At 41.0% G+C, this 26,587-nt stretch overlaps 1 protein-coding gene across 1 annotated transcript in view; it reads right to left on the bottom strand.

The window, feature by feature from the left end:
• The window catches only part of TMEM178B (transmembrane protein 178B), a 187,264-nt gene extending 160,994 nt beyond the window's left edge, over positions 1–26,270 (bottom strand). Inside the window, exon 1 of the mRNA XM_056482649.1 lies at positions 25,776–26,270. Within this exon, the coding sequence (XP_056338624.1) occupies positions 25,776–26,157 (382 nt within the window). The 5' untranslated portion in view covers positions 26,158–26,270. The remainder of the gene's footprint in view (positions 1–25,775) is intronic.
• Positions 26,271–26,587: the final 317 nt, after the last annotated feature.

Genomic DNA, 26,587 nt, shown 5'->3' with positions numbered 1-26,587 from the left:
TCCCTCTTTTTAATCCCATACACACATTTTGCTTTGGAAGATGGGCACAAAGGTGAAGGGAAGGAAGGCAAAAGGGATTTCTCCCAGGCCTCCTATCACAGGGGCTCACCAGTGGATTTGTCTGGGAAATACTTTGTTTAAATGAAATGCATTTGTGGTGGAGAAAAGCATTGCATAAAAACTCCATATTATCACATCTGCTCTTTGGATCATCCTGTTCTGGCTTGCTGTACAGATAGCACACATTAACCAGCTGATGATGAAGTCAGCCTAGCTATGGATGAATGGCTTGGATTAATCTCTTTTGTCTTGTGTATGATAAACACCAACTTGTCAGCTAAATCCTGTCTATAGGAACTTTATTAAGGATGATTATGCATGAGTCAGAAAGGACACAGTTTGACTTTCAGATCCCAATTTGAGTTTAAGGGCTGGCTGGTTAGAAACATCACCTTGAAAACCAAGTAAATTTGATCTGGATGCCAGTGAAGAGAATAAATATGGAGCCTGGTGATGTCGTTTTTCTCCAAAGTCACTTTTCAGTGACTGCAGCAGAATTTTACCTTTATTTGAACAAAGACCTTTCTTTTGACTTTTCTTGTCTTTGTGCTTTATAAACTATGTAAGAAGAAAAAGAAAGCAAAAGATAAGAAAATGGAAAACATAATTGTCAGTTTGGAGCAATGACATTCTTAGCTGTGACACTACATATAGCTGCAGAGGAGAGAAACCAATAAAATTTATTTATAGGGATTTTAAGTTGAGTAGATAAAGGTCAAGATGTTTACCTGGTCCATTACTAGAGTCAATGGGCTGGAGGATGTTTTAAAGGAACCAAGGGGGGATGAAATATTTACATATCCATATGAAACTTACACATTATGAAAATTTAATGCATTTAATTTTCAACTTATTTTTGCCTTTTTACACATTCAAGTGTGCAAGATCAAGCTAGCAAAAGTTAACACATTGTTTTAGGAAAGAAAGATCCATCAGAAACAGATGGAAAAATGAGAAAAAAACCAGGAAAAATTAAATTTAAATCAAGAAAAATAAAATTTTTAAAGGTTTTCAATGAAATGTTAAGATAAAAAATCATTTTAGGTCAACTCAGAATGTTTTGGCAAAGCAATAATAAAATGCTTTGATTTTTAACCGAACCAATTTTTCCTTGAGAAATATTCCCTAAAATATGGAAATCTATTTTTAGAATATTAGAAATTGTCATAATTTCCACAATTATCAGTCATGCTGAAAACAAATTACTTTTTCACTGCCTTGTTTCCCTTGACCTTTCCTTGTCTTCTGACACTACAGTGATTATTTTATCACTGTGCTTGACAAAAATTCACAAAACCCTTTGATTCTCCCCACATTGATAAGTTTACCATTTCTGAAAAAATTGGACCAGCTCTGGAATGCCAGTAATTCAACCATGTCGTAGAGACATCATCCTTCTCTTTTCTATATGTCTGATTACATTGACCCAAGGCTTTATTCAGAACCATAATACTGGAGGCAAGAGTCTCCATTTCTCTTCGTTCCCTAGAGCTATTCAGGAAGAAAGGATGTTTTATAGCCAAGGCATAAGACTAGGGGTCAAGAATTTTGGACACACTTCCAGCTCTAGCTCAGATTTTTGTGAGATTGCAGACAAAGCACCTGAGTTTCTTGGCAAAAAAAAGGAAAATTGAATACCTCAGTAATTCTTTCATTGTTTAGATTTTATGCTTTGAGGCAGTCTTTCTCCTCAGGACAGCAGTCACCTCAGATACACAGTTCTTAATCTGCTGGGCCCCTTGGTAGAAATCTCATTCTGAGGCTCAGTTTTAATGTTTTGAGGTGAATTTTAATGTACCCATGACTGCAGGACTACCCACAGCTGCAGAAGGAGCCCGAGTGCAGGCACAGAGTAGAGTTTCCTGCACTGTAAGGTGTTGGGATTGTTGTTTTCTTTAAAAGAGATGAGAATTATTACTTGCTATTGTTTATTGTAAATGTGTATCAGTCTCAAAAGACAAAAAGTTCTAAGAGTTAAAAGCTTTCAAGATAGAGTCCCAAATAGAAGTAAAGTCCTGATTAGAAGTAGAAGCAGCTCTTGCTGCAAGGCCCCTAGAAGGAAGAAGTTGCAGCCTAGTTCAGAGTTCTGAGCAGAGACAGAGGCTCCAGCCTGGTACAGAGCCTTGAAAGGCAGATGCTCCCTTGCCTTTTTTCCTTTGGTTCTTTTCTTCTTCTTCCTTTTTTTCTTCTTCATATGGTGGTAGTGATGATGATGATGGTGGAGGAAGAGAGAGAGCAAAAGAGCTCTCTCTCCAATACAGGAATTCTTATTTACAAATTACTCAATGAGCTAAAAACATGAATCTGAAGCATTTCTTCTAAACCTATTTTAATTCCAACTCTCCATTTCAATTTCTCTCTGAGGAACTCAGAGAGGCCTCTGTTTTTCAGACTCCAACAGTAGGGAAAGTCAGAAAGGCAAGATTGAGCAACAGCAAAGAGTCAGCCTCCAAGAAGCACTTGCCAGAGCTGTTTCCCTGTGCAGAGGAACACTGTGAGCAGGGTTCAGTGCCACGGCTTGGGGAGAGCAGAGTGCTGGAACAGAGCAAGCCCTGGGGGCTTAGCAGCAGGCAGTGGCCAACACGTGCTTACCAAGGTAAACTAAGAAATAAAGCAAAATCAAAACTGAATATGTCAGTTACTAAATCAGGGCCTTTCAGCTGACTCAAACTAAATGTCTGCTTTGGCGTTTCGGTTCTGAGGAAAATCCGCTATTTTGAATTTCCGGATCAGTTCTTGCAAGCCTTTCCCAGATTGAAAATCTGCTGCCTGTAGCTTAAAGCAAAATGGACCAACTGTTCTCTCTGCTCCTGGGCCATGGCTCTGGCTCTGCATCTCACCCCATCTGTACCCCAGCTAAGCTGAGCACCTCTGGGTAGTCACAGCAACTCTGATGGTTCTCTGTGGCTCAAAAAGGCCTGGCAGCCAGCATCCCTGTTTGTCCACAGTGTGATATTCTGTGCAGAACAAGGCTGAGCGTGTTGCATTGGCACACTGGGTAAAAACTGATGTGTTGGGCACAGCTGGTCTCTGCTCTACCTCAGCAGAGGTGGGGGCAAAGGCTGCCAGAAGGGATTTCTGCCACCTTGGTATCTTCTGGAGATGGGGGCTGTCTGGGGAGTGTGACTGTCCCATGTGTAAGTCAGAGCAGTTCCAGAGGCTGCTCTGATTTATGCAGACCTGAAAGACCTTTTACAGCTATTTTACAGCTTGTGTTATTTTCATTCTATTGGAAGTGAATAAGCACAAAACTTTCAGTCTGTTTTCCTTGTGCTTTTGCTGAGGTTTCAGCCCAGCTGTACTGACCCTGCCTATGCTTAGGACTTCCCAAAAAAAGCACCATTTGGGATGGTGGTTTAGTCATGCAGACAACTGTCTGCTTATAATTGACTGAGACCAATACATTTCACATAAGCCACTTATGGTAATGACTTTTGGTCACCAGTGATGTGAGCAAGGTCAAGTTAAAACCCATGGGTGAGAGACTTCATAGTCCTTTTTGGGTCCCTGAGGACATCCGTTCTCCAGTGATGATAACTGAAGTAGCAGCGTGGATTGCCGGGAAAACTTAATTTGCAAGCAAGAAAATATCTTGGAGCTTGTGCAGGGCTGTCAGCAAAGTAACTCTGCTGGGCTGGAAATATTCTGAGCAAATATGATAAGGTGAAACTGGCCAGCACCAAGGCCTCAGAGCCAAGTCACTTGCAGAGCTCTATTTTAAGGATTTAAGGGCGATTTAAGTTGTGTAGAAAAGTTAAATTCTCCCCACAGACAGAAACTCCCTATCCCAAAAATAAAAGAAGCACCAAGTAATTTTAATTTCTTTTTTCCCTTTTACCTGTGTCTCTTCCTTTTAACTATTTACATAACTTGTTTACTCTTCCAAAATGAAACAAGGTCTGAACTGCATGTTGCACAATGGCAGTACAATAAACAAAAACTGACATCCATGACCTGAATCATAACTAAAGGACTTCAATCATAAACCAAAAAGTTCAGCTTATCAGTGTTTAAGTGATTCTTCCCTCCCTATCATTTCTTGCAAAGCAGAACCATGCATCTTCTTCAGAGGCCACCAGCTCCTCAAGCTGCAGCCCAAAACCTGCTCCTACAAAGGAGGTGCCAAGGGCAGGAGATGTGAGAGCTCAGGAACTAAATATGGTGCCCAAAAGTGCTTGTCCTCTTTTATGGGTTGCTTGAGAGGTGCTGGGCAGTGAAGTTTTGGCCAGCAAGTGCAGATTCCCTGCAAATTGTACTCCATGACTACCTGCAGACTATGGAAAAAGATATAAATTAAGTTCTTGCTTTTTGATTGAAATACAGCAAATCTCTGGTTTTTAAATAGTCTGTTTTCCAATGTGGTATAACATCTACGTAGCACTTTTTAAGTGACATGATTCAGCACGTTCATGTTTAAAACAACAATAATAACAATCTTATCTCAAGCCCTCAGGATGCTGAGGGGTTCAGTGCTGGGGGAAATGTCACCCTTGCAGAGGATGGGCTGAGGAATTTGTGTGCAGCAGTAGCTTGTGATCTGAGAACAGAGGTTTAGAAAAGGGCTGTGTTTCATGACCTACAAAAGAGAAAAAAATGAGATTTACATTCCAAATGTGCTGAGCAGCCCTTTCCCTTTAGTTATTAGAGGCACTCGGCATAATTCATAATCGCCTGATGCCAGGGGAGGGGGGAGGTGCCTGCTGCCATTCAACATCAAAATCCCTCCAGGAACAGCAGTAATGGGGTTCTGCTCTTATTTATATCGTGACAAAAAATGGCTGGCAGGAAGATACCAGCAAATACCAGAATAAATAATTCAGTAACTGTAACAGAAGGTCACAAAGACTAACAAACGTTTCTGTTTCTTCTCCCTTTCTCTCTCTCCATCTTTTATGTACATGGTCTTTCTCTTCACTCCCAAATTTCCCTGGTTTGTACAATACTTCTGTCCCTTCTTATGTAAACAAAATTATGGCTTAAAATGCAGTTTTCCCATTTCTCTGCTTTCTAGCCTCTGTTGTGCTGCTAATGGTTTTACTGCATCAGTCCTTCCTCTCTAACTTTCCCTTGTATTCTTTCCCTCTTTTACTGCCTGCTCCTGTCATCACCCTCCACATCCCTTCTTGTGGGATGACTGACCGTGCTGACTAGCCTGGGCAAGCTCAGTTCTGAGTTATGTTCCAGTAAAATGCTGCTGATGTTGATAAAACCCTCTTGGCTTGCTCTTGGATCAGCAGCAGAACGTGGCCCTGCATTAAGAGCACTCCTAGGCTGATTGCTATGGCACCAGATCCACCTAGTTACCCAGAGCTTTGAAGAGGGCACATTTATGGCTTTGTGTACTCACACACATAAAATACTCAAAGTCTTGCATTTGGGAAAGCCAGGGAACCCTTTGACTGACGGGTAAAATTTGAACTCTTGGTGTCAGGCACCCATTTTCCAGAGCCACGAGTCCCATGCAATGTTCAGTCATGAATTATGGGTGCAGAAGGCAGCTCTGTGATCACTCACATGCCCCGTAGAGGCCACAGGACCTGTCCAGAATTCATTTCTGTTCAGAAGATACAATCTGAGTTTTCAAAGTGCTTTCAATGGAGAATTTGCCACCTCCAAGAGGAAGCTGTTCCTGGAGTTAATATCTTCCCTACTAACTGGGGAAGGCAGTGATCATCACTGGCCTTATATTTCATTGAAATTCAGCTGGTGTAACCTCAGCTTTCCACCTGTGACGAGTCTGCTAGATACAGAGTCCTCTCTGAGCAGGTTCTCTTTCCATATGAAGCTTTATAGCCTATGATGAAGCCATCCTTCAATCCTCTCTTTGTTAAGCTTGGCTGGTTGAGCTCCATAAGCCTTGCATTACCAAGTGTGCTCTCCTCAACCATTTCCACAGAGCTACCTGGTTTGCATGATTATTTAGCACTCCCCAAACTATTATTAGTGTACTTTATGGATCACTCTGTCATGTTTTTCCCTACTTCTTTAATAAAAATGATAGCTAGCCTAATGTAAAAAGCTGCTACCTGTAACATCCTGTGAAATCTGTTTTATGTCTATAGAAAATTTCATTTTAAACTCCATAATTTACCCAGCTTTTAAATCTATTTAATGTGCATCATGTTGATTTCTCTAGTTTATTAATAAAAATGTCATCTGCTACCCTGTCAAGTGCCTAAAAAAAGAGAAGGAATATTCAATCAACACTAGTGCCTTTATCAACAAAAATTACTTTAATGAGATCTATTGTTACAAATCCAGTTCAATTAGCATTAGTTAGCATATCTGTACTTAATTCTTTATTAATTTATTCATTAATTACATTAGCTGCTACATTACTTTTCCTACTATTGTTATATTTACACTTTTAAAGAATTTGAATAATATCAGCTTTCTTCTAGATCTTTGCTATTTCACAAGTATTCTTTCAAATTCTAAGAAGCAACATTTATATGAATTAAACCTGGACATTTCCTTAGCCAGGTCTTTTAAAATGCTTGGAATCAAATTATTCAGATCAATTAAATTAAAATGACTGAATTTATTAACTGTTCTGTCAGTCTAAATTACTACTGGAGAAGAAAGTATTTTGTTGTCATCACATGGCAAGAATATCTCATCTAGGATTTTGCCAAAAGAAAAATAAAAATTATGAATTAAACATTATTAAAGATATCCTTGACTTTCACAGGTTTTCTTAATCATTTCCATTTAGAAAAAGACAAATACTATTGTTAGCATTTCTATCATTAATATGCTTTGCTATTACAGAGCATATAATAATAATTTACTTGAAGTGTCTGGGTTTTAATAGCTTTTGGAGCTTTGCTTCCTGTATCAACACAGCTACCTGTAGCTTTCCTTCTGGTACTTCTACCCAGCTGTTATCATTCTAAGATTTTAATTTCCAGATATTTCAGTATGTTGCCCTTTCCTCTTCCTGTAAGTGAGAAAAGGCCCATTCAAAATTTTTATTTCCTGCTATTTTTACTTCCCCTCATAGCAAAACTATTGTAGTTTTTAACAATACTGTCTTCTCTCTCAGATGTAGCACTGTGTTTTTTTGCAGACATGTAATAGAATGTTGTCAATAAGTTCCCAATTACCTGTCAAGATCTTTCAGATTTTATCTCCAAATTAATTTGCTCCTCCATTATTTTCAGCTTTGTGAAATTTCACACACTTCTTTCTCCTTCTGCTTTCAGCCTTCAGGGCTTCATTTTGTTTAGCACACTTTGCAGTTCAGTGGGATCCATTTCTCAACAGGCAAATATCTACAACTCCTGGATATTTACCTGTCTCTGCATACACAGCTGCAGACATGCAGAGCAGGAAAATGCTCATGCAGAAGGGAAAGGAAACGTGCTGGATCCACTCCTCCAACACCAGACCAGCACAGAAAGACTTCACAAACCCAAATTTGCCATCATGTCACCATATGGCCTGACACCCCCTGTGCTGTTAGCACCGTGCTGACCCTGAGACTCAGCAGCCTGGCTTTAGCTTAAATCCCCTGAGCACAACTACACAGTCATCAAAGTGTACTCAAAGCTCTGGATCCGTGCTGAAAGGAACAATTTAAGTGAGTTAGGCAGAATGATTGAAGTCACCCAAGCTATGCAGTGCTCTGCCACCCATGGGTAAAGCAGAAAAGTTTTCTAAGCAAATCCTTTCCCAGCACACGGGCTTAGTCATCAGTGAAAGCTGCTGGCTCGCTCCCATCCCAACTGTGGTTCAGCTGCTGCTGGAGGTCAGCTCTGCAGGCTCTTGATAAAGCTTCAATTAAGTGCTCTTCTTGCAGCACTGCCTGATTCACACATCTCGTGCCTGCATGCAGCAGGGACCGCACACCCACAAGTGCCCAAGTTCCCCTGCCTGCTGCACAACTCAGCTCCCCAAGCCTGGCCAGCACCAGGCAGCCCAGAATAAATAACAATATTCAAATAAGTGCTTAAAAGGATGGGGGGAAATAGAACTGCAGAGCTCATAGTACAAATATTACTACAGCTGTTTCAGCTGGGTAATTAATAATACATAACATATCTATTCCAGACAGTTTCTGAGCTGTTATTTCCTAGCAGGGCTGTGCATGTTGCTGTTTTGATGCTACTGTGATGGGCTGGTATAAAAATTTCAGTGACATGGATGTCATGGTATGCTTCTCTATGCTCTGTAATGGCCTGAAAGATCAGCATCCCCCCCTAAAAGGTTAAATGGGAAGGCCTGACCATACCTGCTCATAAATGGGGTCACACTTATCTGCAGTGAGCAGCTTTTATCAAAGCCTTGCACTTGTGTTCAATTGCTTGGGCTACAAGTCAAAACAGAAAGTGACTCGCAATGATTGCAAATCTCTCTGGGAAAAAAGAAAATGTAACAAGCCTAAGACAATGGAAAGTGTTTGACCCACACAATGAGCGTCAAGAAAGATCTCTGTTATTAATTTGTGAGTGAAACTGGTTGAAAGGGAACGTTTACATTTGCAGCTTTTAGGGAGGAAATGAGTTCTACAAGAAACCATAATTTCAGAGGTATAGTGGATTATTCAACTAAAGACCTAACATTTTTATTTGTAGAAGTAGTTATATGAATTGGTATAAAGTCTTGGATTACTTCTCCTTTAACTTTTTTTGGGCAGTTGTTCAGAGTAACAACCTCAAAAAAATTCACTCAAATATTTATCAGCCCTGGCACAAAAGCTTCTTCTTTGCCAGGAGCATAGTAAAGAAACAAATGAACATAATTTTATCCTGTCCTCTGGAAAAAAAAAAACAAAAAAACAAAAACAAAAACATATCCCGGCCAAACAGGCAAATGGAATTTGGCAAGACTGAGTTGTTGACATGCTTTTATTATACCAACAAATAAAATGTTAACTGCAAGTGTTACAGGGAACTTGTCTTGTATAAAGATCATTTTCTCTAGGCAAACCTCCTGCTCCACTCAAAGTAATATTTCAGGGGACTCACGTGGCAGTGAACCTATGCAAGAAGGAGTGATTAGTAAGTCCCTGGGAGGTTTGGTTTAGAAGGCCTTTCTCCTTTTTTCTTTAAGATTTTCCACAAGCAAAAATTAATGCTGGGCAAAATCTGTGTCTCACTGAAGTCAAAGGCATGTTTGCTTCCAACTTCAGCAAGGCTGACTTAGCTCCCCTGGACTTAAAAGCAGTTTTGCTTGAGCAAGAACAGAGTAAAAGCTATGTGTGATCTTCAGCACATTGCCCTGGGCTAACTCCAGGGAACACAATCTTCTCAAAGCCCAGCTGCAGACATGAGAACTTATTTAAGACTACTTTAAAATGCAAATTACACTGGCATGCTCATCATATGCCTATGGATCCACTAACATGAAAATATTCACAGTCCAGAAATATCCATGATCTAACTTAACTGTCAGCACCAGGATACTGTGAGTGAAGAGTGAAAATCTCACATAAGGGTCCATCCTGAACTCACCCAACAAAGTACAGTCTATCAGCAGGGATTTGCTCTGATTTTTCATGCTTTTCTGGGTTTAAATGTGAACCCCTAACCTCATTTTAGTACAGATTTTCTGCAGACTCACTGACAGAACAAATGAGAGGTGCTCATGAATTGCAAGGATATAAAAACTGTGTGAAGGCCGAAGCTCTGTGGCCAGAGCTGATGTAATGAATGATTACTATCACCAATTACCTCCTGGCACTGCATTTTGCAGAACCAATCTGATCACTGATTATCGAGGTAGCAAGGAATAAAAACAAAATGGCACCACAATCACTCTCACTTAATGATTCCAGCAACCTGAGTTTGTTTTGCTGCGTGGTGCTACCCACAGCACCAGACCCATGGCAATGTCCCAAGGCTTGCAGGCAGGACAGAACTTGTTTAAAGGGTTAACTCCAAAAGGCTCCTGCATCCTCTCACATACTCCTCTGTACACATGCTTCATGTTAGTCACAGCTTCCTAGCAAAGCTGTGTGCTCTGATTCAGACTAGACTCTGCCCATGACTGAAAAAGGGACATGTTCAGTTATCTGTCCTAGTCCTGATGGAAACAAGCTGATGCCTGCTGTATTTCACAAGAGCTATGGCCCACCTAATTTTAAATGTCACTTGTAATAGCTGGTTTTTCTTCCCCAAATAACTTTTGCAGCCCTGCAGTTGAAGTCATCTGAAACCACAGGATTGGAGTTTGAATGGTCCCTGATATTATCAGTGAGCCGAGCCACTGCTCTGCACCTCAGCCACTGTTTTCCCTTTCCATCCTTTACTGAGATGTACGTGCAAATCCGAAGGAACCATTCCATCAAATGTGGTGGAGCTATCAAACACACTGCTTCTCTTCCACAGCAGAAGAAGCCTGCCCAAAGTTAGAGGGATATCTAGGTAACTGCAGCCAGTAGAAGGATTTAGGGTTTTCACAAGGCATACAAAGCTGTCATTAAAGCAATAGAGCACTCCTGGGATCTTGAAAAAAATGCAAAAACAACAATGTAAACAATGAGGAGGACTTGTTTGATAAGTTATTCCCAGCAAACCCCAGCATGTTCTTGAGCCTCCTGCATTCACTGCCATCTGCAAAGCTCATATCCCCTTGGAGGAATTGCTGCACTATCCAAAAGCTCAATTAGGCAAACTTATTGAGAGTCCCTTATGATGTTTTGGTCACAAGGCTCATGCTGTATATTGATTTGTCTTTTCCTCCTCCCTGCTCACCTCAGGGGCCTCATTTCCCATTTTGTGTACATTGGTTTCCCTGATTGCCGGGGGAATCCTCTCAAGGTCATACCAAGATGCTTCAGTATGGCTCAACTAAGAAAAATGCAGCCAAAAATATTGTTTAAAAGCAATAGACTGCATATATAATGTCTGTGGACCAAAGGAGCCCTGATGTATTTAAGATACAGTGATACAGAGGCAGACTTTCAAAAAGTGCCTGTACTTTACCAGTTATAAGGATGAGAACAAATGAGGCTGTGATCTGTCAAGTGATCCTTCATCACTCCCAGCACAGGCCCATAATCCTTTGGTTGTGATTATGCAAAGGAATATTACATTGATCCTGTAAAAAATCTCTGATTGGATCAATGCTATTTTCTCTCACATTGACAAGGTCTTACCAGAGAATGACTATAATTCCACTGCTAACACTGTCTTAGTGAAATCCCCCAATAAATCCTCCAAGCAGCACTGTTAGTAATACCTTTATTAGACTAACTAAACAAGATATTTATATGCAGGGCTTTCCAAAGGACTCTGGTTCCTGCTCCAGTTTCAGGAGGAAAACTTGGTCTAAAGTGCTCTGTGCTGGATGAATTGCCCCCAAGGAGGCTCTGCAAGGACAGAAATGGCAGGTAAAATTAACCTTTCAGGATGAAAAAGATGGCCACAGGTTTACCTTGGTCCTGCCCAACTACAGTAGGACCCAAATGCATCTTTGACAAAAATCTCAGGATTGGAGTTCAGGCTCTTCCCACACATTCCACAAACATGCCATCAGTACAACAGTTTGCTAACAGCCAAAGGGGAAACATGGTCTTTATGTACCTTTTGTCACTTCAATATTTGTTCAAGGACAGATCCTGACCTTCATGCTCAACACAAGGCCTGCTCCCCTTGCAGCCACTGCTGTCTCTCCTTACTGCTGCTTCCATTCTCTTACACTCTTTCTCTCCTCTCTTTGCATAAATTTTCTCTAACTTTACCACCCTTTTCTTTTTTCCACAAATCCAAGCTTTCAGTCCCAGTGGTTGCATTCTCACTCTGACCTCACCTTCATCAGTAAATTTTAATTTTTCACCTTCTGGCTTGAAACCTGATGCTCCAGTGAAATGACTGGGATCACTTTGCTAAGTCATGTTTCCAAGCTGCCTGAGGGCTCAGGCACCCACTGCATCTCTGCTTTCCCTTAGTTCACTTCAATGAAGTTACTTTAATCCATGAAACCTACACATTTATTTCAGACTTATCTTCCTATACCTTTAAATAGAACCATAAGAATAATGAAAAAACAAAATAGTGCTTCAAATATAAAGCTGGAGCACAGCTGAGAGACCAGCATATATAGGCATACATAAATTAGCAGATGAAAAAGCTACAAAGGCAATATATCAACAGAAAAATATCAAACAAAAAAAACAGCGTGGCAGACAATAGACAGCCTTAAATCCTTTGAAATCAGATTGGCATCTGTGATGGGCAAACTTTGGCTCTTAGATGTTTCATGTGAAAACTTTCTCCATATTTCTACAGTGATATATTAAAATATCAGGAGTCACTTCTCCACTCTCAGGCCCTTAGAAAAAAGGAAAAATAATTGCTGTATTATCTTTGGAAAGGAACAACCTGATGGTGAAAGAAACAGTTAAAGACCATACAGAGAACTCCTGACCTATTTCTTCTACTCACATCCAGTTTTTTACATGTTGCCTCTGTTTTTTGGTTCAGGTATGTGTGTACCAGATGCCTAAACCATGATGTCATCTTTGAAGACCATTGTCATATCTCTGATGGAGAGTGAAATTTTCTCAAATTAAAACTTTAACTCAGGAGCACAGTACTGCATTTAAGCACAGACCAAAACCCTGGAAAGAAAGCATTGAAATGAATGTTCATATTTGAACTTCATGTATTAGAATTAAGTCCTACCCTCGTGTAAATTGCCACCAGGATAGATATAATCGGGGAAATTTGTGCCTTCTGAGAGCTAAACAGATCTCATTTCAAAACACAGATCCTAAAGACATGCAATGAAACATGATCACAAGCAGCCTGAAGAGCCTTAGTCCTCAGAGGAGGTATTTCAGTGCCTAACTCAGTGCCCAAGATGAACATTCAAACAACTTAATTTTCTAGGTGACAGGTACAATGTACTGCCCAACCACAGCAATCGAGTGCAGGTCACCTCAAATTTCAGGTTCAGAAACTCACAAAATGTCATCAATTAAATTCAAAGGAAAGAGAATCTTTAAAGAAGCTGTGCCCTACCACTCATCCTAGTGCCACCAGCCCAAAACTACACCCTGGTGACACAACCAAATGGACACCAAGACCCTCAGATGGAAGCAAGGCTGGCAGCAGGTGAAGCAGAGCTGGAGTTTGAAGATTTGCTCACACCTCAGCACTGTGGGCAGCTTTCCACTAAAGGAAGCCCTGCTTCTTTCCCCTTCCTCTCCCTCTGTACTTGTATTCTTAGAGTCACACATGGGCAAAGAGGACTTAGGTGCAGAAGAGTTCATCTGCTCCTGCTGCTTCTTCATTTGATGGTATTGACAATGCAGTTAGTGCTGTGTCACAGGCCGGATGCTAACAATAACTGATGAACAAGAGGGGAAGGATGTGCCACAGGTTCTGGTGTGCCACGGAGTGCAGGGGACAAGACAGACTGGGGGAGAAGCAGAGGCTGTCCCTGCAGTGCCACCACTGCCAGTGTGAGGGACATCTTACACTGACATTTATCTTTTCTCCTTCCAACCAGTCAGGTAGCCTCTCCCTCCTTCCCTGGAGGACACTTAAACAAATTGCCACGCTCTTCCCAATGACACCCTCTGTTTAAAAAAAAATGTTTGAAACAAGTGCCCATGCTTCCTCCAAACGGAATTTCCCAGGTGCAGGGGCCAAGACACTGTATAGGCCCATTCTGCAGCTACTTCATCACTGATAAACATGGACCTTATGGAGGGGTCAATGAGATTTGGTCCTGCTCCTCTCCCCACAGAGTTGATGCCCTGGGAGGCTGTGACCATCCTTCCCACCAGGATCAATGAGTTAGAAGGAATAGCATCTGAAAAGTGGAGGCTCCTCAGGACATGGAGTAGAAAGGATTCCTCTTTCCTCTTGGACATTAAATATTATTTCATGGAAAAAGGATGGCTTAAGTCTACACAAATGAGCCAAGAAAACCACTTATCTCTGCCCTTGTTCCATACCCTCAGCAGTGTACACATACAAAATATTCAACCTTTTGCCTGGTGACATTGGGTGAGCTTCTTTATAGTGGGATGGATTTTTGCCCAGTATCCACCACCTTATGAAGGCTAAAGGACTCACTATAGGACTTGTTCACTTGTGTGTGAAGCAGGAGACCATAACACTCAAAAAAGCTTTTGGGAAAGGTCTTGCAGAGAACATAAAGGCTCCACAGCACTAAAAGGTAGGAAAACATCATCTAGGATAGTGCTTTGGGGCTATAGTTCAGCTCCCAGGAAACGTGGGAGCATGATTGCATCAGTATGGAGTGAAACAAGTGCTCTTCCTGTCTGGAAGTTCAGATAACATTGTCTGACAAACAAAATATACATCTTGTGATAATTTAAATGTGCAAAGAAGAGTTTAATTCTGCTGTTGCCAGCCATTCTGAACATTTAAATATAGTATGGAAATTCTCTTTTATTTTACATCAACTGTTTTAATGAAGAAACTGAAGGCTCTGCATTCTCCTGGCTTATGAAAATAAATAGCTGAGAATCTAATAGGCCTTTGTTGTTGTTGAGCTAAAGCAATCTGAAATGAAAGCAGATGAGGCAGCCAGGAAACAAAGACCTACTAAACACATTATTTCAAGGAAAGGTGAAGTATGCACCTTAAGAGCTTAGAGTCCTCATCTCTAGTCCCTCCTGGATGTGTGGAGTGTCATAGGAATGAAACAAAGCCTGGCTCAGATCTGAGAGACAAAGAAGCTGGGATAGTGCAGCTGGATTTGCCTTGGGTCCCTTCCCTGTCACCAGACACCTGGGGCTGGTGTCAGGCAGCCCAGTGACAAACTCTCCTTCCAACACAGAGCTTGACACAGAGCTCTTGCAGAGGGAAAAAAAATAAGAAAGAGGAATTAACAGTAATAGTAAATTGATCCTTCAGAGTCCTATGGACATTTCACAAGCACACAGTACTGGAAAGGACTCTCCTCATTTTTCTTACATAGTAGGCAACATATCATAGAAACATTTAAGATCATCAAATCATTCTAGCTGGGCTTTGGCCCTTCTAATTTCCTTCCTGCCTAACCTCATGACATCCTTATAGTGCTCCTGAGCTACCTGCCTCTTTCTCCAAAGGTCACAGTCTCTCCTTCCAACACACCACTAACTGTTGTCTTTACTGCCACATGGATCTCCATCCTCCACTGCAACAGCAAACCAAAGGGCCTTGCTAGCACACTGTTCCTAAAACATCAGCCTGCCACCCTAAGGCTTATCTCTGTCAACCCTGACTTTATTGCATTCCCCCTTCAAATCTAGCTCACAGCTCTTCCAATGAGCCCTGCTAACTTCAGTGCAAAGATGCTACTGATCCCCTACTTCAGGAATTCTATTGTTGACTTCATTTTGGTACTTACCCTCTCAGCACTTTTTGCCTTCCCTCAGTCAGTTCCTTAAAACCTCTGTAAATTGTGTACTAATCACCTTAACATTTTAACAAACCATTTCCTTAGGGGCAGAATACAAAATCCTTTACCAAAATCCTGATAATTTAGGTCTAAGGCATTTCCTTATCTTAAACCCCAGTTATCTTCCTAGCAAAATATATCAGGGTAGTTTGGCACACTTCAAATAGGAAAACATACATTGCATGTTTATTTCATCTTCCCCTGTGCATTTAATTAATCCCTCCTTCAGAATTTACTTTAAACACTGTTTGGTATTATTATGATCAAGCTAAAAGGTCCACTGTGGCCCAGACAACTTTTTCTCCTTTCTTTAAATATAGATTTGCCACTTTTCATTCCTAATGTACCACCCTAATTAGACAGATTTATTGAAAATCCTTTTTACTGGACTTGCAATGTCACATCTTTCAGAAGACTGAGATGGAAACTGTCCAACCTCCCAATTTGAGCCCATTAAGTTATTTGAGTTTTTCCATTTCCCCTGTTCCTGTTGGCTGGCTCCTTTGTCTCTCTGATCACTCCTCCCTTTCTCTTTAACCATTACAGAATATCACATGAACAAAATTAGATAGTCTTGGGAGTTGGTAAATAGAAAGGGGATGAAATTTAACATAAAATATGTAATCAGTAATCAACAATGACAAATTTCTTTCCAATGCAAATTGTTGTCCTGCAGAACTTTTGCATTGTTGAGCAACTGTCCTCTGTGTAAAACAGGGATAATTGCACTCTTCAAATTCCTTTGTGTTTAAAAATCAAGAACAGTATTGGATACTCTCAGTCAGGGCCACTCAAGTACCTAAGTCAAAGCAATGTAACTGGATCATCAGCTACCATAAATCACCACCTCTTCAAAATCAGTCTAGTGACCCTAATCTACACCTGTAACATCTGAAAAAGTTTTTGTTTCTTTTGTTTGTTTCTGTTATAATATTTATGTCATTAAATGGCCATTAGGCAGAAAGAAAAGTATCTACACTATAAAGGCTCTTTTGCATATTTAAAGATAGGCACTGATTAATAGAGACAGAGACAAGAATCATACATTCATATTGAGGCAGAAAGATCTTTTCAAATAGCTTTTGTTATCCAATAAAATTAGCATAACTTTCATCCTATTAGAAAGTCTAGAAATACATGTAGGCAGCTTTTATCAAATGTCTGCTGTTAAAACTCAAAACCAACAAAAGCTCTCAGAATTAAATAAGGGCTGCAATGAGAGACTGCGTGCCTTTCACTCAGTCTGGTGGGATACCTTAACAGAATCTACAGTGCTGTATATGGGACATCCTAGAAGTCCTTTTCTTCAAAAGCCCCCAGCTATGCAAATATCATTCTCCACACACACACACACCACTTTGTGAAAAATATCCTGAGTTAATACTGGATATTTACTTATCTTCTTTAAGGTTCATGCTGAGACTGGAGCATGGCTGTTCCAAGCACTGGACAAACATGCTCAACTCTGCTGGGGGAGCCATGCTTAGACCTCTAAGGTTACACAGGATAAACTCACAGCAAGAAGGAAGAGCAAGTTATAGCAGAGTCAGTGGTAGTAACTCCTGTGCCCTTTAAGCCTTATGTTTTAGTGTCTCCTCTGTTCAATGTACGCCTCTGATTCAGCCACAAAAAAGGCAGGGCTTCATACTGTAACCTGTGTTTTCCCCCATCCTTCTCATCCATCACCTGGACAATCCCTTGGACTCTTTCAACAGGCACCAGCCTCCTCTTCACACAAATTTTTCTGGCCTTTCTGTCACCTCAGATCATCAGCATTAAGGATTTCTTGCCTGCCCTTATTCTTTTGTCACCCTCTTTATCTTCCCTTTCCCCACCTGTAGATGTTATCCATGCTGCATTCTTCCACTCACAGACTTTTTGCCTTGCATTACCCTAGCTATTCCTGCCCTGTACTCCAAATCCCAGCTGATCCATACCTCTTGGTCTCTGCTATGTCTCACATAGCAGGGCATCTCTGATGGGAACCCTCCTGCCTGCCTAACTTTCTCCTCTATAAATGCATTTTTCCCCAATTCAGTTCTACTTCTTTCCTAGACTTGCTACTCCAGCTCAGTACAGTTAAATCTCAGACTCACAATCACCTCTTTGCCACATTTGGCTCATTCCTCTTCCCCTCCTGCTTCCTCCAGCTCCCACTTCAGCTGTCATATAAGATTTCACCTGTTTTTTTCACGAGAAAATGACAAACTATGATCTTCCTCTTCCCCTCCTACAGCTCCTTCCCCATTCTTTCCTACAGCTGAAAAAAAGCTATGTGTCTCTCTTCCTTTTTTTATTTGCCACTGAGCCAATCTTACCCTACTCCTGCCTTTCCTTATGGCTGCTCTTGTGATCTTGCTCTATCTTGACCTCTCACACCCCTCTTGTTCTTTACTCCCATAACACAAATATCATGCAATCTCCTCTTAGAATATTCTCATCTTAAAACACTCTTTCATCTCAAAACATTTCCTCTATAAATACCATGTCTTTTCCTCTGCTCCCTTCCTCACCAACCTCTCTGAATATGTCAGCTACAAACGTTGCCTGGAGTCCTCCCCACTAGTTCACTGCAGCTTCCTCTCCTTTGCAACTAAAATCTTTACTAAATGTACTGGCCAAACTTCAGCACAGTCTGAATGCTCTGTTCTCACCTGCTGCAGCAGTCTCTTATGCTCTTTAAACCTGAAGCAGTGTCTCTCTTCAGCTACTGTGGTGTTACTTCTATTGCACCAGCTTTGGATCTTCTCCTTTTGCATATCCTTCAGAAGCCTCTTTTCTTCTCCCAGATCTGCTGGGGTTCATGGGGCTTTTCTCTTTCTGTATTTCACTCACTGATAATTTCAAGCACAAATACAGATTCCACTCTGATCTCCATGCAGCAATTTTCAGGCTCAGTCCTCTAACACAAGGTCCATACCCACAGTACCTCTATTTTTTAATGGAAACGCAGATAACAAACTCAGCCTATTGTAATGATAACAGAGATCCTAATGGTCTTCTTCCTTATTTACTATAAGGCCTCTTCAGTAATTCCCCTCTAGATCACCATAGACAATGCTATTACTTTTCTTGTTCTGGTCAAGAACTGGAGCAAAACTTTGATCTCATATCTCTCGCTATGTATATAGATCCAGGGGACATCTGAGGTTTACATATTCTTTTACCATGGAGGCTGTCATCACGCCATGCCTTTATTACTACAATATTTCTTTTTCTGACCTTTACAAATGTGAACTTGCCCTCTATGCATCCACTGAGGATGCTGCTAGAAATATAATTTTCCTAACACATCACTCTGACCACATCATTTCTCTTAGCAGCTGTAGACTGCTGTCCCCATATCTACCTCATTAGTGTGATCTACTTGTCTTCATCAAGGAAATGTCAGCTTCTTCCTACAGCCAACCAAAGAGGTCAACCCCCATCACCTACTTATGAATATTTCAAGCAGACATGACACATGATTTTTCTGGTCTTTTTTGGAAGACGATCCTGTAAACTTCCACACTTGTTATTCATTGTCCTTCTTTACAAGTGTAGGAACCCCACATTTTGTGGTGCTCACAGGAATGTGGTTTGCCTCCTGGTGTTCTAAAGCCACTAGCACTCACACTGAACATAATTACTTTGTAGTCTCTCTCATAGGGCTGCATTCCCTGCCAACATTCAAAGTGCAGCCACATGTCAAAAGGACAGGGACATTTTTCTGATCTGTGATTTCTGATCCATGATTAAGGCTCGTAAATCTGAGGGTAGAACACTAACTGGCATTAATAATAGTGAACGAAATCCCTATTATACTGCTACTGAGCTGAGGTATGAGAGATTTAGCCCCTTGCCTCAGGTCATGAAGAAAGACTATGGCAGAGCTTGGACTGAATTCTGGCTTTGTAAGCTCCTGCCCTAACTACAGTACTACCTCTCTTTCATCTATTTTAGTACTTATCTACAAAGGATTATGATTCCAGCAGGCTCAGCTGGGCAGTTCTGAATATTTATTTATAAAAGAATTAGGCCTAATGAGAAAGAAAATGGACAAATTTCCATTTTTTAACTCTGATTTCTCTCCTGCAGGGAAAAATATGTTAGTTCATATTCTTTTAAGTGGATTCTATTCCAAATGATCTGTTAGGGGAACTTCGATTCCAGAAACAACATTATTTATTTATTCCTTAAGAACTAAAAACACCACTGCATTTCCTTCTTTTGCTACTTAAGAAGTGAATGTTTAGTTAAGAGTTTGAGCAGCAGTTTGTGAGCAATGAGTCATTAAGTAACTCACATTATAAATGACTAGTATTATTTCTGCTAAACCTACAAAACATTAAGGCTTCTTATCTACTGGTTCTGCAATGGTTAATGAACTCATTTCCTTCTTGAAGCTTTTCTAAAGGCACAGAAATACTATTTCAATGAGAAAAAAGCAATATTAATATGGATTTTTACTGTGGGAGATGACAAAATAGTTCAGACCGTTTAATCTCTATTAAAGTAAAACTATCTTCCAAATTTTTATTTTTACAGTGAATAGAACACAACTGCACTCATATTAAATCTTTCCACCACAGCTTTTACAAATTTCTAGCAGTAGAAAGGATAAAAATGCTGCCATTTCTCACAAGGATTCAGATGTTCAATTAAATGAACTAGAATTAAGCATGCAGTCCTGCAGGCAGCTCTGCAAATATCAGTTTCTCATAAGAGGGGCATGATCCTGCCATTTTTACTCAGGCAAAATTTCCATTAGTCTTCACTGGCAAATTTGTTTGAAAGCCAACAGCTTGATTGAAATTTGCCCTTTAAAAAAATCATTATTAAAAGCAGTTGCTGTTCTGTTAAATTGCATATATGTTGTTAGCATTTTTAACAGATATATTATCGAACTAATTACCTCAGATGTGTCAGAGGAATGTGCCAGGTTCTTCTTACTCATGGCAAAGAAACTTTAAAATGAATTGCTATTTAAATTTGATGCAATTAAAATATTAAATTGCTTATTCACAATATGATGGGCCAAATCTTCCTGGAACTCATACACATGAACCAGTGATTTCATCCACTAAAGGATTTTAGAAAATCCCTGAACCAGAGGATGGCTTTGCTGTATCTTAGTTGTTTGACTTCCAGTTTTACATCAGACTAAAAATCATTTCAGCATCAAAAACTCCAAAACTGAATACCTGGATAGTCTGAGATTGAACTCCAGTGCTGTCTACTGCCTGGATTTCAGTGGATGCCTCCAGCAGAGCTCCAGCTGTGACAGGAGGGAGCACAGACCTTGCACTGGCCTTTCTACCCAGGGACAATTTTAACCTCAAAGGAAACACCAAAGGCCTGAACTTGCTGCATCACCATGCTCAATAAAACATTTACTATTGACTTCTCTAGGATCAGAATCATGACTTCAATATAGTCTTTTTTTTTTTAATGAGTCCATTTGGAAAACAGTTGGGACTTCAAGCACATATTCTAAACAAACCATTTGAGTCTTTAACATATAAGGATCATGAAAAAAACCAGCTGTCCTAATTTACCTGTCAAAACCATTGCACTTAAAGTCAAATCTAGAGCACTGCAAGGTATTGCAAGAATTTTTACAAAAGTAAATCTTTTTGCTCCTAGATGTAGCTGCAAGTAGCCTTTCCATTTGTGTATAAATAATCCCTAGTGACGGCTGGAGTAGTCCTGTTAAACCTTTCTTCCTCACTTAAGCTATGCATCTGACAAACCAAAGCAGAGAATGCTTTCATCCCAGAAATCTTGCATACTATTTCAGGTGGAGGTAGGCTGCACAGGGATTACTTGGGTTTTTTGGGGTTTTTTAGTGGTGGCATGGATTAAGTATACTCACAATAAAATGTTGTAAAAATAGGACTTACTATGATTTCCACAAATCTCAAGAGAAGAAATATGGTAAAAGGAGGGTTGAAATAATAAGGTCACTGTAAATTCTGGAGGTTTTTAAAATAAAAATTGGATTCCAATGGCAGGCAGCAAAGCCCCATCCAGCCACGTTTAACTGGCAGCCTTCCAAAGGTGAGATGAAAGGTCCTCGGAGTAGTAATTGTCAAAATGGAACAGACTCTGGTTATTGTGCAACTTCATCTACTTTATTGTACCTTTATAATTAAATGATGTAATTCCCTCTTTTCCTTTCTTGTTTTCCTCTCAATTACTGCAGGAAAGCATCTGAGCAACATTGCCATAGGATGCAGGCAGGCTCTGTGGCTCCCCATTTGCTTTTCTGGCTCACTACAGGAGTTGTGAGCTGCTGGTAGCCAAAGCAGGACATAAACTCTGTCTTGTCCCAGCCACTCACCTGCATTCCAGCTCTCTGCTTGCCCAGTGCTGGAGCTGCTTGGCTCAGTCAGAGTTATTGCTTGGGTGAGGGATTGCTGCCTTGGCTAGAAACTCCATGCCAGCACAGGATCTGATAGGACAGGGTGAACACTGTGCTCCAAGGGGCCTCCAGCAGCAAGGCTGTTCAGTGGGTGGAGGAGACCAGAAAAACACCTGAGAATCTGAAGAATTTTACAATATTATGCTGAGCAATCCCAGAGCCAGTATTTCCTGACTCTGCAAGGCTTTAGGGATCAGGAGTGAAACTCTGGTCCTGAGATGCTAAAAGGCTTCATCAGATGTGAAAGCAGAGTCAGAGAGCTCTGTTAGCTCTTCCTTTTTCACTGGTCCCTCTGTACCAGAGAGCTTTCCCTCAGTCCAACTAGTCCATTCCCAGAAATATAGATTATTCAGCTGAGGAAAAGTTAGCAAGACTGAGAACCTCAGTTTGAACATTCAGCTCCAATGATTTCTTTCCTGATTGTTACAAGTAAGAATACTCAGGGAGTGGCAGACAAGCATGAGACCAGAGACCTGAGGAGTAGTCTAAAGCTGCCACAAAATTAGATGGTTCATTTCTTTTCCTTGTCATCATGAAAAAAATAAAATTAGGAACAACAGAAATTACAATCTCTTAATTCACTGACTATTTACCTAATTATATTATTTTGAAATATGCACATGGGCTCTATGAAAATACAAAAAGAAGTATAGGAGAAATAAAAACAGGAGCAACTATTTTATATATGAGCTACTATTACACCTATATATAAAGAAACATATCTCCAGTTTTTCTAGCAAAACCCAACATAAAGGCCTTGATTTATTTTCCAGAAAGTAAAAATTAATAAAATCAGAATAGAATTACAAAAGTGACCCAACCTATTCAAGAACAGAACTAATTTTTAAAGTCACTTGCATGAGAATATTACCAAGTACCACAGTTCTTGATCGTGCCACAAGCCATTGCCTATAGCTCATATTAATTTCAGCAGAGTTCATAGGCAGAATAACTGCAGGGTATTTGCAAAGCTAGTTAGGCTCTTAATGACCATTTTTTGTTATACTTTGATAGACAAATCTCAATAGACCATTCTCAATACTGAAAATTTTGCCTAAGGAAAAATGTGGGATCTGTTTTAAACTGACTGGATTACAGATCCTGCCCAGCTTTAAAAACAAAAACAAAATAATTTACATTCCATTATATTTAACATTACACACAATATCTGTGGCCAGAATCTGCATTAGTTTATCCACTTCTGGAAGAGGTCTATTACATTAAATTAACAGAGGAAAGAGTTAAAGCTCTATGCCCCAATAACATCCTCTTTTATAAGGTATTTGCCTTGGATGCCATGAGAGTGATTTAATCTGTGCAAGGGTAAGTGCCCCAGTCAGGTTATTTGAACACTACATATAGAGAATATCTGCAGCCCCTCATACCTGCACATGACATACTCTGTCCTCACACCCATCCCTGCTACTCCCAAAAAATTATCTGTCATGGAAGTGAAAACTACCTTTAGATTTTACTTTCATGACAGATCCTGTTGGTGTGAACCTGGAATACCTGCCTTGTTTTGAACTCACAGCTCTTCTCAACACTAGACAGCAATAACACTTAGTTCACTTTCATCATATAAGTGAGGATCAAAAAGTAAACATCTCCATTTTTATTTCTGAGCAAGTCAAACACTTGATTTTATCGAATTAGCATTAAACCTGCTTTTTCTGTGTTTCAGAGTAGAGGTGCCAAAGGAACACACCTCTACAGCAATGATGGGTGACTCTCCATCCTGGCTGAGAGCTGTAGTACAGACAGATCCTCACCCAGAAAGGCCATCAAGTGACCTAAAATGCTGCTGCCCCATGTTATGAGTCTCCCTCTTTAACATTTCCCTCATCCTACAATGAAGTTGGTTAGAAGTGTATCAAAACATTTAGAGCAGGCAAAGAGTGACACACCCAGATATTTGCACACAGCTCCTCTATGTGTACAAGCTGCACTTGTGACCTGTGGGCAGTGGCTTTGTGAGGTGGCTCTCTGGCCACCTGCAGACACACATAGCCAGGAGTGTGAGTGCAGGGACACTCACTGCACCTGAGCCCAGGGAATCCCTGGCTACCAGCCAGGTGATGTATATGTAGAGTTATTCACACGTATATGAACACAAGCAGACTGCAGCAAGATCTTTTAAAGACCACCTTCTTCTGCATTTAACCACCTCATCTTAATTATCACATCTTCCCTATGGTTAACACTTAGCAGAGCTGCCATTACACATAACTCAGCACCACTCATTTTGTTTCTGGCAGGAGAAATGGACACGCCTGATCCCAGGACACGGCAGGTGGAGAAAGAGGAAAGAGTCTCACTTATTTCAGGATGAAAATCCTCTCTGATAAGCACAATTCCATTTGCAAAGGTGAGCTCTGTGTGACATGCTTGCCCGCTGTCAAGGTTGGCTTTGTTTATGCCCCGAGCAGAGTGAGCACACGTGGCAGAGCAATCCAGCTCACCACGGCCAGCCCAGCACGTACCATCCTCACCTAGATGGAAAACAGCAATCACTCCCTTGCCACTGAAACCAGCAGCAGGGTGGGTGCTGACAAGCTTTTTACATGTCCACTTGTCCTTTACAAATGGGCTGAAGACACCCATCTGTTTCCTAGGAAATGTTAAATGGCAGCTGGATATGAAGGATCCCTAGCAACAGAGGCAGGATCCCAAATAGTGGTCCAGGTACATCACCTGTTTGGACTAGTTTGGTACAAATTTCTACTCACATCCAGTGCTAACTCATAAAATATATGGAACAAAATGTGTACATGGGCAAACATATGAGAGATCACCACTCCTGAATAAGTAGCTTTAAGCAATAATTCCACTTGCAATGTCTGAGGAGAGAATTAATGAAGGCTATTAAAAGAGTTTGGGACAGAGAATATTTTTGGAAGATGGCACTGTGTGAGAAGCAATGATTTCACTATAGTGGAAATAAACCAATGGGGAATCTTCCTATTGCAACACAAGAACCATGGGAGGGAAATGTTATTTTGTAGTACAGAGGAACCATGCTGTGGGTAGCAAAGATGCCGTCATTCTTTACCAAAACCCTCATCATCCTCCAAAAACACGCATCTTCTGTTTAGGGAGGGGTTTATGTATGTGGCCTCTTCCTACACTTCAGATCTAAGAAACATTTGGGGCAAAATGATCATCACTGTGAGCCACTATCCTGGGGAAAAATTAAGACAAAGGACCAAAAGACTAGGCAAAAAAATAGCACAAAAAAGCTACAGGCAAACAGATGCATCTCCACCCCAAGAGAAAATTATTCCTTCCTAATAAATTCATGTAATGTTTTGCAGATATTGAAAATATTCCAATGCATATCTCTGTAAACAGCAAGATGGGTCTCCTCCTGCTCTTCAGCATTTCTTTGTTTACTCTCTATTTGAGGATAGAAAAAGCCTGCATGTGAGCATTGAAAACAGTGTATTTCAGGATGGATGGGGCATTCAGAAGGGCAGTGATAAAGCACAGACATATGCAACCTCCAATAAAATACTATGTACTTTACCTGAGCCACCAGGGTCAAACAAATTTAAAACAAAAAATCCAGTGTTTGCTTTATGAATACGTATTTGTGTGTGGAAATAATCTGATACCATGGTGATGGGAAGACTACAGCAAGATTAGAGAGAGAGGCATGCAAAAGATATTCTGCTCTGTGTGTGTTCTCATCCCTATTGCCTTCTTGCTCCCAAACCCCATGTATCAGGAGGCGAGATCCTGTGGGAAATTGCCCTGGCAGTGCTTCTGGAAGCAATGCCCAGCCAGACCAGTTCACCCATTGCAAGGAGAGGTACTTGGCTAGAGATGCCAGCTCCCATCTGTGAGCCCAAATGGCTCTGCTCAGCCCCTGCTCATCTCAGGAGAGCTTGGCATGTTCATCTGGGAAAAAAAAAAAAAAAAAATTAAAAAAACCCCCAGCCCTTACCTTTGGCAATCAGCTCCTCCAGCTCCTGGTCGAATCCTTGCCGGTGGCATTTCCTCCAGAGCCCCATGTTGGTGGAGTTGTACTGTCTGTTGCACTCGTCAACCGCGCTCATAGCAAAGATCTGCCTCCTGTTTCTTGCCAAGAGGAGTTTCCCTTCCCAGCGGTCCAACCTAGACCTGCTGGCCCTGAGAGGCAGGTTGTTGTTGGAGTTATAAATGAAGCCAGGATCATTTCTCTTAGTGGTGATGCTCTTGCACCTCTCTCTGTGCTTCCTGGCATCAGTTTCGTACCAATGGTCAGAGCAGATTGCCACAGCCAGCATGCCAAGGGCACACAGAGCTAAAGAGAGGCCAGCATAGAGTAGTAACCTTCCAGCAGCCATGCCTCAGCTTCACAGAAACACCATGGACATCTTCACAACAGGCAAAGCCGTGGGGGTGAGACCACAGAAAAACCACCGGAGCAGCTGCTAGGTGTCACTTGGCACAGACTGCCTCAAACATCCCCAACTCCCGTGGCTCACATCCACACTGCAGAGGGATGCTGAGAGCACTACAAAGTTCTGCCCTGGAGGCAGTCTTGGAGTCTCATCTGCCTCTTCTCCTCTGCAGAGGAGACCTGTCGAGGACAAATACAGCCTTTCACCAGTGACCCCTCACCACGAGCACCCAAGTGACAGGGGCTGAAGGGATGAATCCCCCTGAAGAGACCTGATGGCTGATGAGTCCATTAACCTTTCTCAATCTGGCCTGCTCAGAAATCCAGAAGAGATAGCTTTCAGACCAGCAAGCTCACTACAGCATCACAGGACA

The sequence above is a fragment of the Oenanthe melanoleuca genome, chromosome 1A (assembly GCF_029582105.1).
Source record: "Oenanthe melanoleuca isolate GR-GAL-2019-014 chromosome 1A, OMel1.0, whole genome shotgun sequence".
In the NCBI taxonomy this organism is placed as follows: domain Eukaryota; kingdom Metazoa; phylum Chordata; class Aves; order Passeriformes; family Muscicapidae; genus Oenanthe; species Oenanthe melanoleuca.
The sequence above is the reverse complement of the archived record's forward strand: the minus strand, read 5'-3'. Positions and strand labels throughout refer to the sequence as shown.